General features: G+C 43.8%; 1 protein-coding gene and 1 long non-coding RNA gene across 2 annotated transcripts in view; one reads left to right on the top strand and one right to left on the bottom strand.

Annotated features, from left to right (window-relative positions):
* The window catches only part of si:ch211-207d6.2 (sickle tail protein homolog), a 110,123-nt gene that overhangs the window by 45,970 nt on the left and 40,599 nt on the right, over positions 1 to 23,554 (top strand). Inside the window, exons 4-6 of the mRNA XM_037787735.1 lie at positions 2,221 to 2,419; positions 4,327 to 4,420; positions 20,563 to 20,848. Of these exons, the coding sequence (XP_037643663.1) occupies positions 2,221 to 2,419; positions 4,327 to 4,420; positions 20,563 to 20,848 (579 nt within the window). The remainder of the gene's footprint in view (positions 1 to 2,220; positions 2,420 to 4,326; positions 4,421 to 20,562; positions 20,849 to 23,554) is intronic.
* On the bottom strand, positions 21,829 to 22,312 carry LOC119498697. The gene is made up of 2 exons (XR_005209167.1): positions 22,064 to 22,312; positions 21,829 to 21,950 (listed from the first exon to the last, which is right to left on the bottom strand). It is a non-coding gene; the product is annotated as an uncharacterized LOC119498697 (long non-coding RNA).

The following is a 23,554-nucleotide window of genomic DNA, read 5'->3' as shown; positions in this document are numbered from 1 at the left end:
ACCGTCATGTTACCCAATGTATGGTCTGTTTTTTGTCTTGCCTCACCTGTTATGTCTCTTTGCACTTAGAGGGACTCTATGTAAGAATCAGAATGTCTTGTTAACAGCGACACCTGTGGCCGTTAAGTCAACTAAAGTCAGCGTCCTGTTGCTGGCGCTTGTGCTCGCTCTACATAGACATGAACGAGCATCGCTCAAAACAGTGAGGAGACACACGTCAGCTAAAAGCACAATATCACTCTATATTTCACCTGCTGGGCAGTAATGTTAGCTGACCAGACGAAGGTCTCTCCATGAATCAATGCTGATCCTAGTGTTGGCTTTTCCTGCCTCAGCCTCCCGACCGCGGCCAGAGGGAACAGGGGAGACGTCGGAGTTTTGGTCGGAGACGATAACGTTTCTCTCTGCGGAGCCCCGTCACTTCACAAGACACGGGAAACCTCTGTTGGTCTGGAGGAGCTGCAGCAGTTATTTCTGCACAAACGTCCACTGTTCATTCACTAGATATTCTCAGAGCTAAACTAACTCTTCTGCAGTGTGGAGTGTGCGCACATGCACGTGAGAGTGGAGCGAGATGAGCGAGCGAGAAGGAGCGCGGTGTGTGAGTGAAGGCAGGAAGAGGAGCAGAGGAGCAGAGTACAGCAGAGACTCCAGTCCTGGAGACCAAAGCTACGGTCTCCCCCGCGTCCTCCGACTACGGCCAACACTGTTTAACAGACGGCTTCACTAGATACAACCAAGAGGTTTTGGTGCTTCACTGTAGTTTGTGTTGGAGTCTGAGTCTGAACAGCGTAGACACACGCGAGCGCGCATGAGACACCGACCCGGAATGATTTATACGTATAAGGAGTTACAAACAGTAAAAGGAAAAAAAAAAAAAGTATATTACAGTAAAGCAACGCAGTAGAGTACGTAGTAGAGGATCTTCAACAGACAAACGAAAGGAGCACAACATATATCCTGCAATAAATGTCATCTCTGTGAAGCTTCAGAGGAGTACTGGCTCAGGTCTGTGGTAACTTTCAAGGCTTCAGGTAGAGGTTCTGTACGAGCTTCTGAGGTTCTGTAAAGCCAACAGGTGCATTATGGTAAACTGAGTTCTTACTTAATGGATGATGACATCATTGCCTCAGATGGCACTCAGTAGAATAAACACTGTCATTTGTCTAAAACCCTAAAATTTCTTAAAATATGGTGTATTTGTTGAGGTCGGCATCAACTGTAAAAGATTTTCACCCACCTGTGACTATAAGAGGACCTCTCACCCAATCACTCTGTGAATCACCGCCATTGTTACAGTGATTTATTTGAGAGTGATATGTTATGGATATGTACAGTATATTAACTATAATAATGGCTTTATTACAGTTAACATACTGTAATAAAGCCATTATTCTGTTTAGGCCCTGTTCAGACCTGGTATTAACATGCGTCCTGAGTGATCGGATCACAAGTGGACAGCTTTAAGTACAGGTGTGAACACACTCGAGACGCATTGAGATCCGACATTGAGTTGGCCTAGCGTGGCATGAAGACTGGAAGCGGAGGGAGACAGTTAGCTCAGAGAAAATAGTTTTAGTTTTAGAGGTGCTAAGTGCAAGATTGGCAGCATTTCTATTGCTCTCTGAGACATGGAAGGGAAACGGCTTCTGTGCTCGACTAGATTCTGTCGGTACAACTGTATTTCATTTGTAGGGAACATATTCAAATCAGACTGGGCACGCAGAGTGCATTATTATCACACTGTCTGTGACGGGTCACTGTTTTTGTTCCGCTGCTTTGCACTGAGCTGACACCCGCTCGCCCTCTCTCATCCCGGCTCTCTGAAGCTCTGTACGCTGCTGTGACTGGCAATGGTGGGGGTGCCGGCGGCACAATAACCTACAGGTACCGCAGGTACAATAACCTTTTTATTTTGATGTTAATAAAATGGACCCAAATTCAGGAATATGTAGGATATTACTACTGATATTCCTGTAATATTAGGTCACAACAGCTACTGTAGTAGCCATGTGTTTACTGTGTGTTTATCTGCGTATAGAGCGGGGAAGTGAGATCAGATCACAGGTGGTCACTCAAGACGCATTCTAATGGCAGTTGTGAACAGGGTCTCATGTCAGATGTGATGCATTCAGATTGATGGATGTGTCAGTATTATCACAACGTACAATCCTGTGAGAGACTAAAGCCCTGTGTGTGTGTGTGTGTGTGTGCTTTCAGGTGTGTTGTACCTGCAGTATGGGGAGGAGACAAAGCAGGTCAGGATGCCTGCTGAGATCAGCAGTCAGGACGCGCTGCAGGCTCTGTTTGTCACCGCCTTCCCTCATCAGCTCACCATGAAGATGCTGCAGTCTCCCAACATGGCCATCTACATCAAAGACACCAGTCGCAATGTCTACTACGACCTGGACGACATCAGGTGAGGGCCTTCTGATGCACTAACCAACAGTTAAACTGACATACTGAAGTGCACCAACATGGGTGCCTCCTAGATTACTGTAATACAGAACAGGGTGAACCTAAAATGACATACAGTACGTACTTTACCGTTGAAAAGTGAGTAATGTGCTGCCACAAGGATTGACTGTGTCCAGTCACATGTGTGAGAGGATTACTCTATATGTCTGAATGGGAGAAAGTCCTTTTTACTAAGTAAGGGATGATGTACAGCGAGCTGGTCATTGGGCAATGCTGCTATATAATATATATATAATATTCCCAAGAAGCCTATACATTTGGGGTGCCATGTGGAGGGAAACAGAGCACCATGTCAGATTGACAGCAAACTAATATTGATAAATATATATGTATATACCGTGCGTGGTCCTTTGCGGTTGCTCCAAGAAAAGTATCTCTCCGACTCTGTTAGCTCCCTCCAAAATGTGTTGGATTATGTGAGTTCTTTCAGAGAGTGGTTGCATAAGGCCGGTGATGCTGCACGCAGCGCCCTGTCCGCATCTCAGAAAAAAAAAAAAAAAAAATTCTACAAGAAGTCTGTAAAGAGAGAGTTTAAAGTAAGTGACAAAGTTTTGTCCTTCTAATCCCTGGTGCTGGCCTTCAGGCAAAGCTCTGTAGTCCGTATGTTGTGGAAAGTATATTGAGTGAAACTGACTATGTTATCGGTGCCCCAGATCACAGAAGAAAGTCCCATGTGTGTCTCATTAATATGTTGAAGCCATATTTCGTTTGTGATGTCGACGTAGTTACTCCTTTGTCCCACGCTGCGCCCGCCGCCGATGATTGATGTTGGTGATTATTCCCCGATTAAACAACACGCTTACCGCGTTAACCCTACTAAACGAGCACTCTTCCAGCAGGAGGTTACCTATCTGCTAAACAATGGTTTAGTTGTCCTCAGTTCCAGTGCGTGCAGCTCCCCGTGTCTGCTCGTGCCCAAGCTGGATACAATACAGATTTCCGGAAAGTAAATGGAGTAACAAAACCCGATTCGTATCCTCTGCCCCGAATGGAGGATTGTGTAGACAGGGTTGGTTCAGCTAAGTTTGTCATCAAACTTGACCTGTTAAAGGGCTATTGGCAAGTCCCTTTGACTCCTCGGGCGTCTGAGATTTCCGCTTTCATCACCCCCGACAACCTGTTACAGTATACAGTTATGCCGTTTGGTCTCACAAACGCACCCACTACATTCCAACGCCTCATGCATATCGTCCTAGCTGGTGTTCGGAACGGTGAAGTTTATCTGGATGACATTGTGGCACACTTGGTCTGAGAACATTAAAACCCTAGGGTTTTTTTTTGCGAGGTTGAAGAAAGCTTCCTCACTTTGAATCTGGCCAAATGTGAGTTTGGTGGAGCCACTGTAACCTATTTAGGAAAACAGGTCGGCCAGGGTCAGGTGCGCCCGCTGGCTGCTAAAGATTCTAAAGCCCCCTGAGGCCAATTTGTGATTTGTGATATTGTGATATATAAATAAAATGTATTTACTTTTGCAAAATAGTAGTATATGAATGTAATTTCCAGGAGTCAGGGTTGGTTTAGAAAGTCTCAACAGCTGGTGAGGTAACAGAGGACAGGCAGTGTTCAACATTCATCTAAATATACTGTATCGTATTTGACCAGCAGATCTGACATCCAGCACGGATCACATCATCTATATTGAACAAAGAGCCAGTCAAATATTAATGACTGCATATGAACAATGTAAAGCGTCCCTCAAAATAACAATTTACAACAATACCAATAAGTACCATTTTAAATCTGTTGAGAGGGAGCTTTTATTACATTTGCATGCTGCACACACACACACACACACACACACACACACGCACATTAAGCTGTCGCTGTGTGTGCTCTGTTTGCTTCTAGAACCATCACATCCCACTCCTGTCTGAAGGTTTATCATAAAGACCCAGCACACGTGTTCAACCGCCATGCCAGGCCTGCCAACACGGAGGGACGGGTGAGTCCTGCCACAGTTTCCAGCTGTGTTTCAGACATGACTGATAGCATTTAGTATGACAGGAACATTATGTGTTCATTTAGGAGTGCTAAACAACAAGCCATATACAACAGTTTAGTATGTTAAACGTATTTGACTGCTTGGAGACTGCGCTGTATGTGTGTGTGCTGTAAACTGAAGTTCAACATACATATAAAGTTGGCTTAAAAAGGCCAGAGGTCTTGGGTTGTTATCACATCAGTGCTTTAAGGCGTCAGGTTAGTGTCTCATTATTTCATTGTAGTTGTATTTTTAGCTAAATAACTAACAAGCAATTTACTAAATGTTAATGCTAATACTAATGATGAGCTGGCTGAGAGACTGACTGACATCGCAAAACAGTGTAAAGCAGCAGGAGAAAAGGCAGTGAGATACATCTGACCAAGGCTGCTGGAGCCCCCTGTGTGGGCACCCCTGTGTGTGGGCACCCCTGCTGCGTCAACACAGGGATCTCATTGAAATGAATGAGGGGCTGATGCTGGTGTGAACTTGTAACCCCACTGCCAGCAAGGTGAAACCATCTCTTGAAACCTTAAACCCCCCCTGGTTTGGTTTGGTGAATAAAAAGACATTTGAGGTCGTAAACATAGAAATGTCTCCACTGTTTGATGAGTAAATGTCTAATGTCTAATTAGATCTCTGTTTGGTGCATAAGCACAAACAACAGTCAGAGACTTCCTCCCAGCGACTCGCAGTCACATAGAGGTGACCCTCTGGTTCTCCGGTGAGCACTCCAACACAGCGGCGCTATGCCGCGGGCTTGTGAGTATCCCCACACCCGCCCGGCGCCTCTCACCCTTGGCAGGAGTCCAGCCCCTCTGCAGGAGTATGGTTCCAGAACCAGAGCTATGCGTGGAGGTGAGCCCAACTATATCTAGTTGATACCGCTCCACCTCCCGCACCAGCTCTGGTTCCTTCCCCGCCAGAGAGTTGATGTTTCACGTACCAAAAGCCCGTCTGCGATGCCGGGGAACAGAATGCCTAGATCCCCGCCTTTGTCTGCCACCCGGCTTGAATTTCCCTCCTATTAAATTATTATTACTATCCTATCCTATTATCCTATTAAATGACTTTTTGAAAGTCAGATTTGAAAAAGTGAAACATGAAATGCTTCTATTAAAGCATCATGTGTGTAAATCCCTCATGTAGCTTGTCCTAATATGTCTGCATTCTGTTAATCAGTCACATACTCACTCTCCCGTCAGAGTCTTGGAAGGGGAGGTTACAGCCCGGACACACCAGGAACGTCAGGAGTGCGTGGCAGCTGCGTAACCTGTTGTTTTTCATTTCGGCGTCCTTGTTAACAGGTTAGAGCAGCCATACTGCCCGTGTGAGACGCGTCACAACCACATCTCAGCTGCGTCTCTTCTAGAGAATAGAGGTCTCGCCTATTTTTGACGCGTGCCATGCGCGTCTCACAGCAGCAACAGACAGTGAAGGTGATCTATTGACTGTATATTGACATGATACCAGCAACATTACTACAGTTTTGATGTCTATCTGTAGAATATGTTACGGAGATGAAAAAAAAGTAAAGACTTATTTTTAAATCAACACTTCCTGCTTTCATTTAAAAATAAAAGCCCTCAAGCCTTTTTTCTGTGGACAGAATTCCTTCATTTGTTAACACGAGGCTTTTATTCTGAAATATGTGCCGGACAGTGTTGTAGAACATGCAGTGACTTGGAGAGCTCCATGAATGAATATAGTACGGAGTTTTAATGGTGGATTATTTCTATTATTTACTAATTACCACACGTTTCTTAACCTTTCTCTGTCTAAAATAAATATAAATAATATTTATCATGAAGTTAAATGGCCATTAAAAGGAAAACTCTATGTAGAAAGAAAGGGCTGACAGCTGCAGCAGCAGAAACGCAGCAGACACGCAGCTGGTGTGAACGCCCAACGTGTGAATCACGCAGCCACCACGCGCTCCTGACGTTCCTGGTGTGTTCCAGGCTTTAACCTTGTCTTGTATTAGCTTCTCATCATGACATTGTGTGACACCTGTAATTCTTGGCTGCTTGACAGATGATTCATTCTCCAGTCTGTACCAGAGCCATCAGGAAATCTCGAAAACATTTTTCGGGTTGAGTCACTATAAACCGACATGAAGACATGTTAGCCTATCAACAGTAAGGCTACAAGCAGCCCACAGTGCAACACGTTCCTAATCTAACATGCTCACTCTGTATCACAGGGACTGGTGCTCCGTCCATGTGCTGCTGTGGAACTGTTTATACCCAGTCCTCCAATATGATGTTAACCTCATTTTTAAAATGTTCTGTCCAGTCTTATGCTCACGTCAATACACTAAAAGATCCCCGCGGCTGAAGGCTTACACATGCCAAAGCCCTGCACAGTGGTTTATAATACTATGACATGTTCTTTGTTGTGAGGTAAACAGTAGAATTACTCTATTCACATTACACAGTAATCTGCCAGGAATGTGCGCCTGCATCAGTGTGACTGTCCAACGCAGCATCTTGCTGGATGATGACGTTCAGGCAAACGTTGAGCCTCTTTTTTATTGGACGGCAGCCCCAGCGTGGTCAGAGACCTTAACCCTAACCCCTAACATTAACCCTGCTCTGATGGAAATGAATGAGGAGGCTGCCTTTATGATCCTGTGCTGATGTTGGATTGAACATGATCTAATAACAAACCCAGTGGAACATGTTAGCCTGATTTTATCATGAAGGACAGTAAGTTGCTGGAGCGATCTTCCTTTCATCATACACAACCCTCTGGTGTTCATGGTTAGAGAGCTCACACCCAGAGGTCATGTGATGGATGTGTTTCTTGGAGCTGCTGTTGCCTCAGGAGGTCTTAGACAATGTCCATCCTTCATGTTCTCAGAGCTGTCCTCATAACATGCCTCTACTTTCCATCCTTCAGTTTGGGATGCGTAGAAAAAGACACACTGTGTTGCCAGTTACTGGGATTATGGGAGCTTTTTGCCAGTGAGGGGGTCTGATACTGTCACAAAACCCAGATGCTGTTCTGCTCCCACAAGTCTGACAGATAAGATACTGACAGAGAAGCACCTCCTTCACTGTTTGTCTCTGCTGTCCACATACACAACTACAAGTGCACTCGGAGAGCGCAGACCTCCGCCAAGACAGGTTTCATGTACGTCGCCCCCCCCGCCATCATCCACATGCGTTTTTGTTTATGTTGAGATGAGCTGTACGTCGCTTCTTGAACTCGTTATCAGTTACACTGCGCATGTCTTAAAGCCTGTGGTGTTGATGCACAGGCTGAGCAGAGTTATTAAAAAGAATTCCCGAAGCCGGATCATGATCCGGATCGCCACCAAAATCTAACGGATTGTTCATTCTGCCACACCCCACCCCTCCAAAACATTTCATTCAAATCCATTGCGGACCTTTGGAGTTATCGTCCAAACGGACAAACCAACAAACCAACAGACCAACGCCGGTGAAAACAGAACCTCCTTCCTAGGCCTTCAGCTTTGGCGGAGGTGATAACAGTAGACGGGCCAGTTAGTCTGCGGAATGTCCTCTGTTCATTCCCCAATGCTATTTTCCGCATCTAGATGGTACACATGCCAACTTTGCCCATCAGGATCTAATCTAAATACTCATTCACACACCGATGGCTATGCCTTCGGGAGCAATTTGGGGTTAAATGTCTTGTCAAGGACACATCGACATGTGACCCAGAGCAGCCGGGGATCGAACCACCGACCTTCCGATTGGTGGACAACCTGCTCTACCCTCTGAGCCACTTCTTCTAGCTTTGTGTGTTTTATGCACATTAAATACCCCAGGGAACAGGGTTTTCGTGTATTTAGACTTCAGCATGAAAATACAGGGCAAACAGGCAAGCTGGCATTCTTGACTCAGGTTAATGGTACCTAAGCCCACACATATTCTATTCTATCCTTCCATGCTACACTTTGAAAAATATTCAAAAATATCTGTATTTATAAGTGCCTGAAATTGTACTTCTCGAACACTGAGTATGAAACATCAATATGTTTTAATGCCAGTTGGTGCACTGGAACTGTAATGACCAGTTGAGGCGGACCCAGATGCAGACACAGGAGGCAGATGAAAAATTAACAAAAGGCTTTTACTGCCAAAAATGTGCAGAGGAATTGATCAAGGCAAAAATGGGGCTGGGGGTAAAGCCACGTAGACAGGCAGGCAGATATTGCAGCAGGCAGGCAGGCAGGCAGGGCACCTAGGGGTAGAGAAAACCCATGTTAGTACAAATATCAAAAACACGAGCAGAACTAGCAACAAGAAAAACATGGAACGGGCGAGGCCGAGATAGTCTACCACTTGAGTTGAAACAACGAACTGGCGACGAGTGTCTGAGATGTCCGGATATAAGTAGTGTGCTGATCATCTGATTAATGCCAGCTGCATGATTGGTATCAGGTGGATTGATTGTGTCATCGAGCGCGGGAATCTGCTGGTGGGAGGAGAGCACACACACACACACCCACTACCATACACTCCCACACAAGACAGACAGGGGAACTAGAAAACAGAGAAAAAGGTAACAGACACACTAGGAAACTGGAGTTATGGCTGTGACCATAACAGAAACTATCCTGAAACTATCATATCAGCACCAGTATAAAACACTCAGGCCTAACTGATCAGTGATTTTAAACTGGGAAAAAAAAGTTCGGAAACTTGTGTTTGTTTGATTATTTCTCTGTTGTTAAAATGCTAATGGTCATTGTATTTTACATGGTTGGAAAGCCTGTTTATTTACCTTCACAATGATGTCCAACTTGTAAGGATCATGCATTTGTGGGATGAGCAGCACAGCTGGTTATGTGGGTAGCGCCCAAGAAAAATGTTCCAAAGTGCTCTGCCAAGTGTAGACAGTGTATTCTCATAAGGCTACCAGGAAGCCTGCATTGACTGCCCTTCACCGTCAGGTCCGTTTGCGCTGGTGTCGACAACACAGACATTGGAACCTGAACATGTGGGGGAATGTCATGTTCAGTGATGAGTCCAGGTTCTGTCTGCCAAAGTTGGACGGCAGGGTCAAAGTATGGAGACGACGCGGAGAACGCTATGCTGATTGTTGGACCGATGGAGTAACAGCTTTTGGTGGGAGCAGTGTCATGGTGTGGGGCGGCATCTCCCTCACTGGCAAAACAAGGCTTGTCATCATTGAAGGCCATCTCAATGCAGGGAGATATCGGCTGGTCACACGTTGCTGTGGGATGGCATTCCATTCCTCAACCAGGATTCGTTGCAGGTCAGCCAGCGTGGTTGTGTTGGTCACTCTAACACGTACAGCACGCCCAAGCTGATCCCACAAGTGTTGAATTGGGTTGAGGTGTGGACTCTTGGCAGGCCGTTCCATTTTCTCTACTCCCACATTGTGGAGGTAGTCTGTGATAACCCTGGCTCTGTGGGGGTGAGCGTTGTCATCTTGGAGGATGAAGTTAGGTCCCAGATTGTGGAGATATCTCACTGCATTGAGATGGCCTTCAATAATGACAAGCCTTGTTTTTCCAGTGAGGAAGATGCCGCCCCCCACCATGACACTGCCCCCACCAAAAGCTGTTACTCCATCGGTGCAACAATCAGCATAGCGTTCTCCGCGTCGTCTCCATACTTTGACCCTGCCATCCAACTTTGGCAGACAGAACCTGGACTCATCACTGAACATGACATTCCCCCACATGTTCAGGTTCCATTGTCTGTGTTGTCGACACCAGCGCCAACGGGCCTGACGGTGAAGGGCAGTCATTGCAGGCTTCCTGGTAGCCTTATGAGAATACACTGTTTACCATTGGAAGAGCATTTTGGAACATTTTTCTTGGGCGCTACCCACATAATCAGCTGTGCTGCTCATCCCACAAATGCATGATCCTTACAAGTTGGACATCATTGTGAAGGTAAATAAACAGGCTTTCCAACCATGTAAAATACTATGACCATTAGCATTGTAACAACAGAGAAATAATCAAACAAACACAAGTTTCCAAACTTGTTTTCCCAGTTTATTTCTACACAGAAGGATGGAGGTTATAGATAAATGTTCTATTACAATATACTGTGTCATTTAAGATGGAACTTTATCCATCTCAACATAATTTTTTTAGCCCAATATGCTTGATATACATTAAACAGACACAGAAGATGCTCTGTGTCAGAGCTGATTCACCGTTGTAATGAGATGTTGTTGTTGTGAATCGTTGCTGGAGCACTCGTTTGATTGACAGGCTGCTCTCCTTGTGTAACTGGTCTGGACGTTACACTGCAGACTCCTGGCACATTATGTGTTATGACATGTCGGCTCTGTGTAGGTTTAGAGATCAACGCCCTTTTGAAATAAAGAGATGGATTTGAATGGTGTAACCCACTCAGACATACAGCTGCTGGGTGCCTCTCATCTGCACAGCCACTGGATTATTGACTGTGTCCATGCTGAGGTAAGTCACAAACTATATTACAACATGTAGTTTGGACCAGGAGCTGCACAAACTCTTTTACAGGAGAAACACATCCATGTGTAATTAATAGTGCAGGGTCTGGTTAGATCTGGGTGTGTGTGCCTACTGAATAGTGTTTGTGTGGTAAACCTGTTGATTGCACACTGTACTGCATTCATTTCTTTTACAGCTGGTTGACTTAAAGCTGAAGTCGGTAACTTTGACCAAATATGATAGAAAAAAGTTACTCTTATAAAACGGTCACTATATCCTGACAGTAGTGCATGAGAGAGATAATCAGTGAAATAAATCATGTTCCTCTGTGTCCCCCGGTGTTCCTAATGGCATTTGAAGATTAAACAGACTGAAGGAAAACAACCAATCAGAGCCGAGGAGGGTCTACAGCAGCTGTCATTTACTGCTGGTGAAGCTCGTGAACTGTGATCAAACGGTCAAACTAGGCAGCGCTGATCAAATATGAATCAATATTCTGTTACTGTAATGCCTATTTCTCCCCTCATATGTTCTCAGAATCATCTTGTAGTGTACTGTTTAGCTGTAAAATGAGAAAGTTTGCTCCAGCTGGTCGGCGGTGCTTGGTTTTGGCTCAACTGTTTTCAGCATGGCTGCCGGGTCACAAGCTTTAGTTTGACCATTTGATCAGAGTTTGTGAGTGTTTGACAGCTGCTCAGAGACAGCAAGGCTCCAGCTCGGCTCTGATTGGTTGTTTAGGTTCGGGCGCCTAGGAAACTTGCAAATACCATTAGGAGCTCGAGGGGGAGGCAGAGGAACATGATTTTTTTCACAGATCAGTCTCATGTCCCACTGTCAGGATCTAGTGACAGTTTTTTTAAAAATCCCTTTTTAACATGTTTGCTCAGAGTGACCTACTGCAGCTTTAAGTCTGAGACAATAGCAAAAGTTTGTCCATTTGAGAAGTCTGTCTATTTCCGGTATCTAAACGCACGTTTCACAGAGCAGAGAATTGCAGTCCAATGGAAAGATGGTGGAATCTGTGCTGGATGAAAATACAGTGATTATTTGGCTGGATACCAGGGCTGTAGTCAAGACCAACTTAATCGAGTCCAAGTCAAGTCCAAGACCAGGGCTAGTCAAGTCCGAGTTAAGACCAAGTCCAATGACAACCAAGACCAAGTCAAGAACGAGTCCAGAGCAAATTGAGTCTTGTTCAAGACCATAATAGGCAATAGTATCTTTCCAATGCTAATATAGTGTATGGAGTTAGGATGGACAGAAATAATCTATCGATAAACAATATATATATATATATTTTTTTATACTTTATTGTGTCAGTACTGTGGAAGGAAATCTTCAACTGAGCCAGGTGTCTTCAGGTTCCCTACCATACTTTATAATTACTCTTTAGAAAATGCATTTCCTGCTGAAAATGCGTGGGAATGCTGACGGCTGAAATTAATTGCAAAGTATTGCTGAAAATACAGAACTGAACTGTAAAACTGGCAGAGTTGAAAGCTGAACTGACCCAAACAAAGGTAAGAGCTGAAATACATACATGCTAGAAAAGCTGGAAGCTAAACTGTAATACTGTCAAAGATGGAAGTTGAAATGAATTAACTTGTTAGACAGAAAGTAGCTTTAGGTAGAACAAACCTTTAAAACTATAAGTGCTTGTACAGAAAGTAGTATTTTTTTTGCAGAATGAACCTTTAAAACTATAAGTCATTTAACAGAAGGTAGTATGTTTGCCAAATGAACCTTTAAAAACTATAAATCATTAGACAGAAAGTGGTATTTGGGTGGAAAGTAGCAGTAGCAGCAGTAGTAGTAGTAGTAGTAGTAGTAGTAGCAGAAGGAGCAGCAGCAGGAGTAGTAGTAATAGTAGCAGCAGGAGCAGTATTGGTAGTAGTAGAGATAGCAGGAACAGCAGCAGTAGTAGTAGTAGTAGTATTAGTAGAGATAGGAACAGCAGCAGGAGCAATAGTAGTAGCAGTAGTAGTAGTAGCAGCAGGAGCAGTAGTAGTAGTAGTAGCGGTAGGAGCAGTAGTAGTAGTAGTAGCAGCAGCAGGAGTAGTAGTAGTAGTAGTAGTAGAGATAGCAGGAACAGCAGCAGGAGCAGTAGTAGTAGTAGTAGCAGCAGTAGTAGTAGCAGGAGTAGAGATACTGTAGCAGGAAGAGCAGCAGGAGCAGTAGTAGAAGTAGTAGTAGTATTAGTAGATATAGCAGGAACAGCAGCAGTAGTAGTAGTAGTAGTAGATATAGCAGGAACAGCAGCAGTAATAGTAGTATAGAGATTATATTGTGAAAAAAATGGTCCTACGTTCCCTGTTGCAGTTACCTTCTAGGGCTTTTATTTGGAAAAAAAAACAAAACAAAAAAAAACGGGTCCCTCCCCAGTGCCCTGTTAACATATAGTGAGAGTTGGGGACTTTTATTTTGAAAAACAAGCCTCATCCTGAGCTTTCTGTTGAGAAACAGTTACTCAATTGGGCTTTTATTTTGAAGGGGGGGTATATTGTGTTTTTCTAGGTACTACGCTTTCCTGAATATCTGATGTATTATGTTTAAAATATCTGACTAGTAGGTTTGTAGTTTTTGTATTTTTTACATGTAAAGAATATATGTGTATGGTATGTATGTATTATTATTCCTCCATTCCCTCCAGCTACTAGAACTGTGTTGTGTATACAGTGGAAAGGGCTTACAGTGATCGACTGCTTCTATGGATCAAACAGCTTGGGACAGAATCATTCTTATACAAATGCTGTTTAAACAATTTGCTTATCAAGTAGTCCGCAAATAGTGTTCATTTTGGGTCTTTTCATGCACGGCAACATCTGGAAAAACAAAGTCATTTTCTCTGAATAAAAAACGAATGTGCACGGGGAAAGCACCTGCGGTTATTATTGAACCTCGTCAAGTGGATTGATAATGCCTGGTCGCGTAATGCCCCAAAAGTGAAACTTTTTCTGATCCTCAACCGCCGTTCTGCTTGCACACTCGCGCTGCAGAGATGGCCAACAATAGCCCTGCCTCACCCTGGGTGAGGGAGAAGGCAGAAGAATTGGCAGCGAGCGAGCAGAAAGTAAAGTTGTCTGTTTCGTTATGTTGTATTCATGTAATAAATATACAAATGTCAATTAGATGGTAATCTGCATGAGAAATGATGCAATACAAAAACAACAACAATTTGGTTATGATAATCATCCGCGTATTGGACCCGGAGAGGCATGATCACTATAAGCGGTTTCCACTGTACTTGGATATGGTCGATGGTGTTCTTAAGTATCTTGTATTCATCTTCCAGACATATTCCATGCCAAAAGGGTAATCTTATCATTGTAGAAGAAAATATCTCTGTTTCCACTCATCAGATATAGTTGTTTATTTATCTTTGGACTATTTGGAGAGCCGCTCAAACACTACACATGGTGGAGGTCAAGTCACGGTGAAGCAGAGAGTTTGTGACCCGAACATTGAGCTGCTTGCAGTAAGTTGCCGATCTTACTATTTGCCCAGGGAGTTCCCTCATGTGATTGTACAAGTTGTCTACATTCCTCTGTTGGATAGCTGGAAGCTGGCCACAGAAACAATATCAAAAGTCACAGATGACTTTCAGCGCTCCTCTCCAGACGCGTTGGTTATTATTGATACACTCTCTCTGCCACCCAACCCTTGTTTAAACAAATGGTATAATGTCCTACGAGGGGAGATCAAACTATTGATTTGTTTTATGTAACATTAAGAAGAGTTTGGTTTCAAAGATGTCTCCCCTTCTTGGACAATCGGTCCATAATTTGATATCTTTGGTATCCAGACAATCTCCTGTGGTGTGGAAGCAGCCAATTACATCCAAGATACGGTGACCAGACATCCCGGTTTGTCCGGGATAGTCCCGGTTTCAAGCTGACGTGTCCCGAGTCCCGACACATATCTGTAAAACATTCAAATGTCCCGGTTTTAGACAGTCACTAACAAGTTGTCCCGGTTTTCACTACAAAAGTTAGCCATCCTGATGAAAAAGCCTATGGTGCGTGTATATTAGCGCGTGCCCATGCGCGTGCATGAACATGCGGTACACTTAAGTGTCCCGGTTTGAAAATATGGTCACCCTAATCCAAGACTGTGCATGTGTGGTCGGAGGACGCTTGTGAAATGTTAAGAGGTTGCCTTGAGTGCACTGATTGGACTGTGTTTTTAGAGGATGACAATGATCTGGACAGTATCTCTGACAAATTTGGTAATACTAATTACTGTGTTGAGTCTGTCATTCGCTGTAAACATATCAAAATGTTCCCTAATGATAAACCTTGGGTGACGGGGGAGGTTAAAGCAGCTATTAACAGGAAAAACTGCATTCTTCAGTGGTGACAAAGAGAGGATGAAAATTGCTCAAAAGGAGGTGAAAGCAATAATCAAACAAGGTCAAATATAAGGAAAGGACTGACTTCAGGCATAGTCAGATGTCTTCCCAGTGTGCCTTTCTTCCCAGTTGTGGACACTGCTCCAATGCGTGACCACATGCACAATACAGACCTTACCCATTTGTGTGTGTGTGTGTGTGTGTGTGTGTGTGTGTGTGTGTGAGAGAGAGAGAGTGTGCGCCTGTGTGTGCCGTCTGTCTGCTGTTTGTCTCGCATCGCTTCCCGTTTCTATTGTTAAGCGTCTCTGAGTTCCAGAAAAACTCTATATAAGTTGAATTTATTATTATTATTAACAGCATGACTCTGCCACCACTGTGCTTCACTGTTGGGAAGGTATTGGACAGGTGACGAGACAAACAGTTCAATCTTGGTTTCACCAGACCAGAGAACAGTCTGAGAGCTCTTTAGGTGCTTTTTTGCAAACTGTGTCTCTCACTGAGGAGAAGCTTGTGTCTAGCCACTTTGACAAAGCCCAGATGGGTGGAGTGTTGCAGTGATGGTTGTTCTTCTGGACGTTTCTCCCATCTCCATACAGGATCTCTGGAGCTCAGTCAGAGTGACCATCGGGTTCTTGCTCACCTCTCTAACCCAGGGCCCTCAGTTTGGCTGAGCGGCCAGCTCTAGGAAGAGTCCTGGTTGTTTCAAACGTCTTCCAGTGAATAATTATGGATGTCATAGCACAGGGTCGGAATACTCCTGTCAGTGGGATATTTCAGGTTTTTCTTATCAATAAATGTACTACAATTTCTAAATTCAGTTTTTGCTTGGTCATTATGTTGTATTGAATGTAGACTGATGAGGGAGAAAATTAATTTAACACTTAGGTTACAACAAAGTGAAAGCGTCTGAATGTACTGTATATCTGCCCCCCCACACTCCAGGATGGATAGATGGACCTTTCACTCATGTAGTTCTAAGTTACTCCAGCCTCTCCTCCCCCCCAAGACATTAGAGACTCTGACCGTGTGTTCCAATCCATGTACATCCGTACTTACCCTTACTATTTTGAGTGCGTTCACACTGAAGTATGGCAAAATGCAGTGCACTCAAAGTACCCGGATGTTGTACTCAAAAAGGTCAAATCGTTGAGTGTGGAACGCTGGACCCTTTTCACACTCAATAGTCACCATCTTGGCTACGTAGCAGAAGGGGCGGGACCGGGACCACTATTCAAACATGTGAAAATGGCGGCAGATGATGCAGGAGAATTTGCGGTGCTGAACAACGTACCTTATGGATGTCAATGGGCTACATAGATAACAGAATAAAATAATACGTAAACATACCGGTGCTTTTTCAGCCAACAGGAGGACACATCGCAGGCGACGACGTTGGAAACGTAATTTCCACTTTGCTTTCGTTTTCTGTGTATTCTTGATCAACAAAGCAGGCAGATATTTTGGCGGGTAGTGGACGGGTAAAACCTGAAGGAGGCAGCAATGCAACACAAAGCATGCCAGCTGCCGTAAAACCCCGAAGAAGAAGAAGATATTTTGGCGGGTAGCGAGCCGCGGTGAAATGTTGCGATCGTCATTTCCGGTAAGTGTGCCACAGAGTATTCGATTTGAGACGACCCTACTCCATTGAAATTCACGCACTACTCAAGTAAGTACAGAGTGCACATAGTGCACTACATTGAAGTGTACTTCCGGAAGTAGGTGAATTGGAACACAATGTGAGTCTCTCCCAATTCTCCAATCCCACCTCAAGACCCATCTCATCTCCGCTGCTTTCTCTAAGCCGTCCCATCCATCGAGTCACGTTGTTGTCTCATCAACACTCCTTAGTGTAAAGCCACTTTAAGTTCTCGAAAACTGCTATACAAATTAAATTTATTATTATTATTATTATTATTATTAATAATAATAATAATAATAATAATAATAATAATTATAATGATATTAATAATAATAATTGGTAACATGACCTCCTTTTACCAAAGTAACTGTGTATTGGTCAATGTGCAGCATGTCAACTGAGCGTATACAAATATAAAATCAGATTTTTCTTCTGGTTTGAATTGATCCGTTTATCATTATGATTATGAGTCATTATGATTTTAGCAGTTTATTCAGGAAATTCTCCAAATCAACAGCTGTGTATAAAGTGTACTATTACTATGTAACTACTACATCATTTCTTGGATCTTTCCCCCAAAAAATCATAAATGAGGGATCACTTACTGTGTTTCAGGATATTGGGTGTCTTTTCATAGTGTCATGCTGATATGTTGATAATATCAGTATAAGAAATTCTGAAATGGTTCTGATTATGATAACTAAGAAGTTAAAGTTACACTCGCACAGAGAGATCAGTAGATTTATGTCTATCAGTGTGGTATTGCAGTGAAAAGCTCACATGCTGTTTTACTGTACATCTGCACCAAGTCAAGTCAGATCTGTTTTATTCCTGCAGTACAACCCGAGATCACAAATCTACCTCAAAGGACTTCACAAGCTGTGCAGCATACAGCAGACCATCCATTCAGATAAGGGGAAACATAAAAAACAAGTCATCAAATTGAAATAGTCTAGATGCCTTGTACATAATTCCCAAAAATTCAGCCTGACATATTTGGAGACTTTTTGATTTCCATTGGAATTCTAAGAAACTAATATCATTGTTAGTATAACAGTAGCATGACGTGAGCATGATGAGGATACTGGTGCTACTGGCTTCAGTTGAAACGGTTGACAGAGCTCCATGCTGGCAGCAGCTCACATGTAAAACTGGCTTAGTGGGGCAAGTTGAGACCTGTGTACTGGGACAACGGGAAGGAAATCCCCAACTAACAGAGAGCTAGAAGGGACATATTGATAAAAAACCATCACAAATTAATGTCTGTACATTAATTATACACAGTATGTGTATTGTATACTAATATTTGCCTTTACACAACCAGGTATTGACCATGAAAACATGAAGTTAAAAGAAACAAGCAGAGAGAAGCGTCAGGTCAGTCATCAGCATTACACACTGGCTGTTCCTGGATCAGCCCGGCAGTCAGAGCCAGGAACCACTCTGTGTTTATTTTGTGTCCTGACACTGTCAGACTGTTCCTGGATCAGCCCGGCAGTCAGAGCCAGGAACCACTCTGTGTTTAACATGTGTGTCCTGTCACTGTCAGACTGTTCCTGGATCAGCCCAGCAGTCAGAGCCAGGAACCACTCTGTGTTTAACATGTGTGTCCTGTCACTGTCAGGCTGTTCCTGGATCAGCCCGGCAGTCAGAGCCTGGACACTCTGTGTTTAACATGTGTGTCCTGTCACTGTCAGGCTGTTCCTAGATCAGCCCGGCAGTCAGAGCCAGGAACCACTCTGTGTTTAAAGTGGCAGTAGGCAACAATATTTTGGCATAATTTGGCAAAAATTCCATAATAACCTTTCAGCATGTTGTAATTCAAGTGATCTGAGAGAAAACTACACCTCTGCACCTCTTCATGGCTCTGTTTACAGGCTTTAGAAAATCTTGCCCGTGACGGCAGACTTTGACCAATCACAGGGCATTTCAGAGAGAGCGTTCCTATTGGCTGTTCCACAAAAGGAGATGCGCGTTCACGTCTGGTCTCTGCAGATAGTGAAAGCCTCGGTCAATGGCGGAACAACCTACTGGAAAGCTTGCTATTCCAGCATTGGCAGCAACTGCCTACACCTCAAAACAACCCAAAAAAAGAAAGACAGATTTTCAAAAAGACAGTCCAAACTGTTGATGTCGTTAGAAGGTAATGTGTAGCTCGCTGCGGTAGCCTCCTCAGATGTAGCGAGCACGTATGAAGCGCGTGCATATGCCCGTTCTCGTGTGGGGGGAGGGGCTTCGGACAGAGAGGGGAGAGCGGAGAGAGGAGAGAGAGGAGAGAGCAGCTCGAGGGGATGCAGGATTTTGCGTTTTCCGGATTTCTACGCACTGCAGCTTTAACATGTGTGTCCTGACACCGTCAGGCTGTTCCTACATCAGCCCGGCAGTCAGAGCCTGGACACTCTGTGTTTAACATGTGTGTCCTGACACCGTCAGGCTGTTCCTAGATCAGCCCGGCAGTCAGAGCCAGGAACCACTCTGTGTTTAACATGTGTGTCCTGTCACTGTCAGGCTGTTCCTAGATCAGCCCGGCAGTCAGAGCCTGGACACTCTGTGTTTAACATGTGTGTCCTGACACTGTCAGGCTGTTCCTAGATCAGCCTGGCAGTCAGAGCCAGGAACCACTCTGTGTTTAACTTGTGTGTCCTGGGTGTCAGTGCTGAGGAGAGCAGAGTGAAGTCAATCTGTTGATTCACTGGCTTCATGAAAGCATGTTGATGCTTGGAGTTCCTCCCACAGTACATGCACAGCTTTCACACACACACACACACACACACACACACACACACACACAGGGCTTCTCTGTAAAAGCAGTTTGTCCTGACCTGGGTTTGTTTTGGTCTCTGGGTTAACCCTAACCCTCTCAGCCTTGTTATTGTTTCCTCGTCTCATTCACACCTGGCAGACGTCACATTAAAACAAGCTTTCCCCCAGCTGACATATATTTACATTTATGTACAAATCCAAATCCTGTAGCTTTTTTTCATTTTCTACCTGCTATCTATATTGAGATTATTTGAATCAAGTCTTTTGAGGCTGTTCTGTTGGAGGGTGAACATGAATGTGTAATGTGTATTCCTGACTACATTCTCTGATTTGTGATGTCAATATGGGGCGGCTGTGGTTCAGAGGGTAGAGCAGGTTGTCCCCCAATCGGAAGGTCTGTGGCTGCTCTGGGTCACATTTCGCTGTGTCCTTGAGCAAGACACTTAACCCCAAAATGCTTCCGGAGGCATAGCCATCAGTGTGTGAATGAGTATTTAGATCAGATCCTGATGGGCAAAGTTGTCACCTTAGCAGCCTCTACATCAGTGTATGAATGTGTGTGTGAATGTGTGAATGCTGACATGTAGTGTAAAGAGCTTTGAGTGGTCGGAAGACTAAAAAAGCGCAATATAAGTGCAAGTCCATTTACCATTTAGTAGAGTATATATATATATATGATATACATTAGAGTATTTCAAAACATGTAAAAAAAAATGAGACAGTTGAAACACTTAAAGGTTATACAGTCATGTCCTGAAGGTTGATCAGGTTTTTCTGGGTGGTTGAACTTCATTAAGAGGAAATTAACTCTTAGTTAGAAGTATTTTAAATTACATTTAAGGTCTGAGCAATGATATATAATGATATTAACACATGTCAGTATTCCCTCAGAGCATAGTTTTAGAGCACGTTTGTGTTTTTTGCAGGTCTCCAAAGACGTGTTGTACAGCAGTCACAGTCCAGTCCACACCCTGTCTTCTTCCAGCCGCAGCACCCTGCACAACCTGCAGGGCTCCATGTCCCCACCCATGGTCCGCTCCATGCCCTCGTCTCCCTCCAGGATGGCATACGGTGGGGGGACCACAGGGGCGAGGATGGGGATGGTGGATCCAGGCAGCGCCACGTTGCCACGGGAACGCCTGTCAGGAGCGGGGCGATCCAGCTCCCTCACCAGCAGCAGTGCTATACTGGAGAGGAGAGACGTCAAGCCTGGTGAGATACCGGCAGGGTCCTCAGTGGATGATTCAAATCTGTTGTTCATTTATGATAAAAGGGCCAAATTTGGTACATAATTTATAATACTAAATATATTTAGAAAAAATCTGGATATTAGGCCATTTCTCTGATGATGTGTTTGATTCTTTTTCACCACTTGCCTGATGGAAAGTGAATATGAAGAAATGTGAGTGAGTATTTCATTCGGTTCTCAGGATTACCAGGGTCTAGATTATGTCCATTATTGCATGTGGGTCCAATGGGATAGGAAAATTTGACCAACCGCCGGTGTCCATTTAAAAAATGGCTTCCACGGCCACCAGGGTGTGAGTTTATGATGGCCCAATATCCACTTTTGTTTCCAATATACAGTATCTATCAACATATCTGACAAATTTGGTGCTTTTATCACAAAATGTATTTTGAGTCATGTCGCTCCTCTATGACTGATCAATGTTTGATTGATTATTGCCAGCTTGCAAAATGCAATGTGCATGTTTTTTCTGTGACGGTAACAAATAAATGACATGGGCTAGTCAAGTCATTGTTATTCATACAGCCCAAAATTACAAAATTGCTTCAGAGGGCTTTACAATGAAGAAAAATAATAAAAAAAACTTAACCAAACAAGTTAAGATTAAATAAATTGAATTATAAACCAGAACTCATAATTGCTGCTCCTGTTTCTGCTGCACCTGTAACACATGATAGCCATCAAAATCCAAAGGAGAACATAGGTAGGTCAGAGGAGACTAAACATGCAGGGCTTACTGCATGGTTTAACCCTAACCCTTTAACAAATGGTTTCTCCACCACAGTGTTTAAACTTAAACTCAATAAAGACTGTACAGCCCAACACAAGAGGGGGAGGGGGCTCAGGGAGGACATGCAGGAGACATGCTTAAGAAAACAAGGCAAAAGTGTTATGTTCTGGATTAAACAACAGCATGGACTCAAATGCAGCACACAACGAGACGTTTTAAAGTATGAACAAAAGAATATTTATTTTAACAAAAAAAGGTTCCAGGTTGATCCAGGAGCAGAGAGCAGGCGTGAGCAGGCAGGTCTGGAAGCAGCCACAGCTGACAGGAGAACAGACCTGAGTACAGAGCAACAAAAACGAGGTTTTAGTCCAAACAAGTCCAAGAAAACACAAGAGCAACCGCAAAGACAAGAGTACAAAAATCTAGGAGCCTGATTTAGTGAATGTACCACTGTGGGTGACGGAACAATCTGGCGATGAGTTGTAGGAAGACCGGGGTAGATATACTGCTGGTGATTGTGATGATTGATTTCAGCTGCTCCTGCATGCCCGCCCAGAGGAGGAGTAGGAGGAGGAGACAGAAGGCCACACCTCTCAACACACAGACAGACTAGACAAACAGGGAAACATAAACAGGAGACACAAGGGCAGGGAAACAAAGGAAACACAAGGAAACACTAAGCTGCCAATCAGATAACATGACAAAAAGTGAGGATGGCTCACATACCCCCGCTCACTACTTGACCCCTGCAAAAGTAGGACCAAAGGTTATGCCCTTTTGGAATAAAATGTTGGGCACCCTGGACTTCTAACCCCCAAAAGACACAACTAGAGCACACCCTCAACCATCATACAAAACACAACTAGAGCACACTGTCAACCATCACACCAAATACAACTAGAGCACACCCTCAACCATCATACCAAACAACTAGACCACACTGTTAACCATCATGTCAAACACAACTAGACCACACTGTCAACCATCACACCAAACACAACTAGACCACACTGTCAACCATCACACCAAACACAACTAGACCACACTGTTAACCATCACACCAAACACAACTAGATCACACTGTCAACCATCATACCAAACAACTAGACCACACTGTTAACCATCATATCAAACACAACTAGACCACACTGTCAACCATCACACCAAACACAACTAGACTACACTGTTAACCATCACACCAAACACAACTAGACCACACTGTCAACCATCACACCAAACACAACTAGACCACACTGTTAACCATCACACCAAACACAACTAGATCACACTGTCAACCATCATACCAAACAACTAGACCACACTGTTAACCATCATATCAAACACAACTAGACCACACTGTCAACCATCCTACCAAACACAACAAGACCACACTGTTAACCATCACACCAAACACTACTAGACCACACTGTTAACCATCATACCAAACACAACTAGACCACACTGTCAACCATCCTACCAAACACAACTAGACCACACTGTTAACCATCACACCAAACACAACTAGACCACACTGTTAACCATCACACCAAACACAACTAGACCACACTGTTAACCATCACACCAAACACAACTAGACCACACTGTCAACCATCAAACCAAACACAACTAGACCACACTGTTAACCATCATACCAAACACAACTAGACCACACTGTTAACCATCATATCAAACACAACTAGGCCACACTGTTAACCATCACACCAAACACAACTAGACCACACTGTCAACCATCACACCAAACACAACTAGACCACACTGTTAACCATCACACCAAACACAACTAGACCACACTGTCAACCATCACACCAAACACAACTAGACCACACTGTTAACCATCATACCAAACACAACTAGACCACACTGTTAACCATCATATCAAACACAACTAGACCTTACTGTCAACCATCAGACCAAATTA

This window comes from Sebastes umbrosus, chromosome 12 (genome assembly GCF_015220745.1).
Source record: "Sebastes umbrosus isolate fSebUmb1 chromosome 12, fSebUmb1.pri, whole genome shotgun sequence".
Classification (NCBI taxonomy): domain Eukaryota; kingdom Metazoa; phylum Chordata; class Actinopteri; order Perciformes; family Sebastidae; genus Sebastes; species Sebastes umbrosus.
This window is presented reverse-complemented; position numbering and strand designations above follow the sequence as displayed.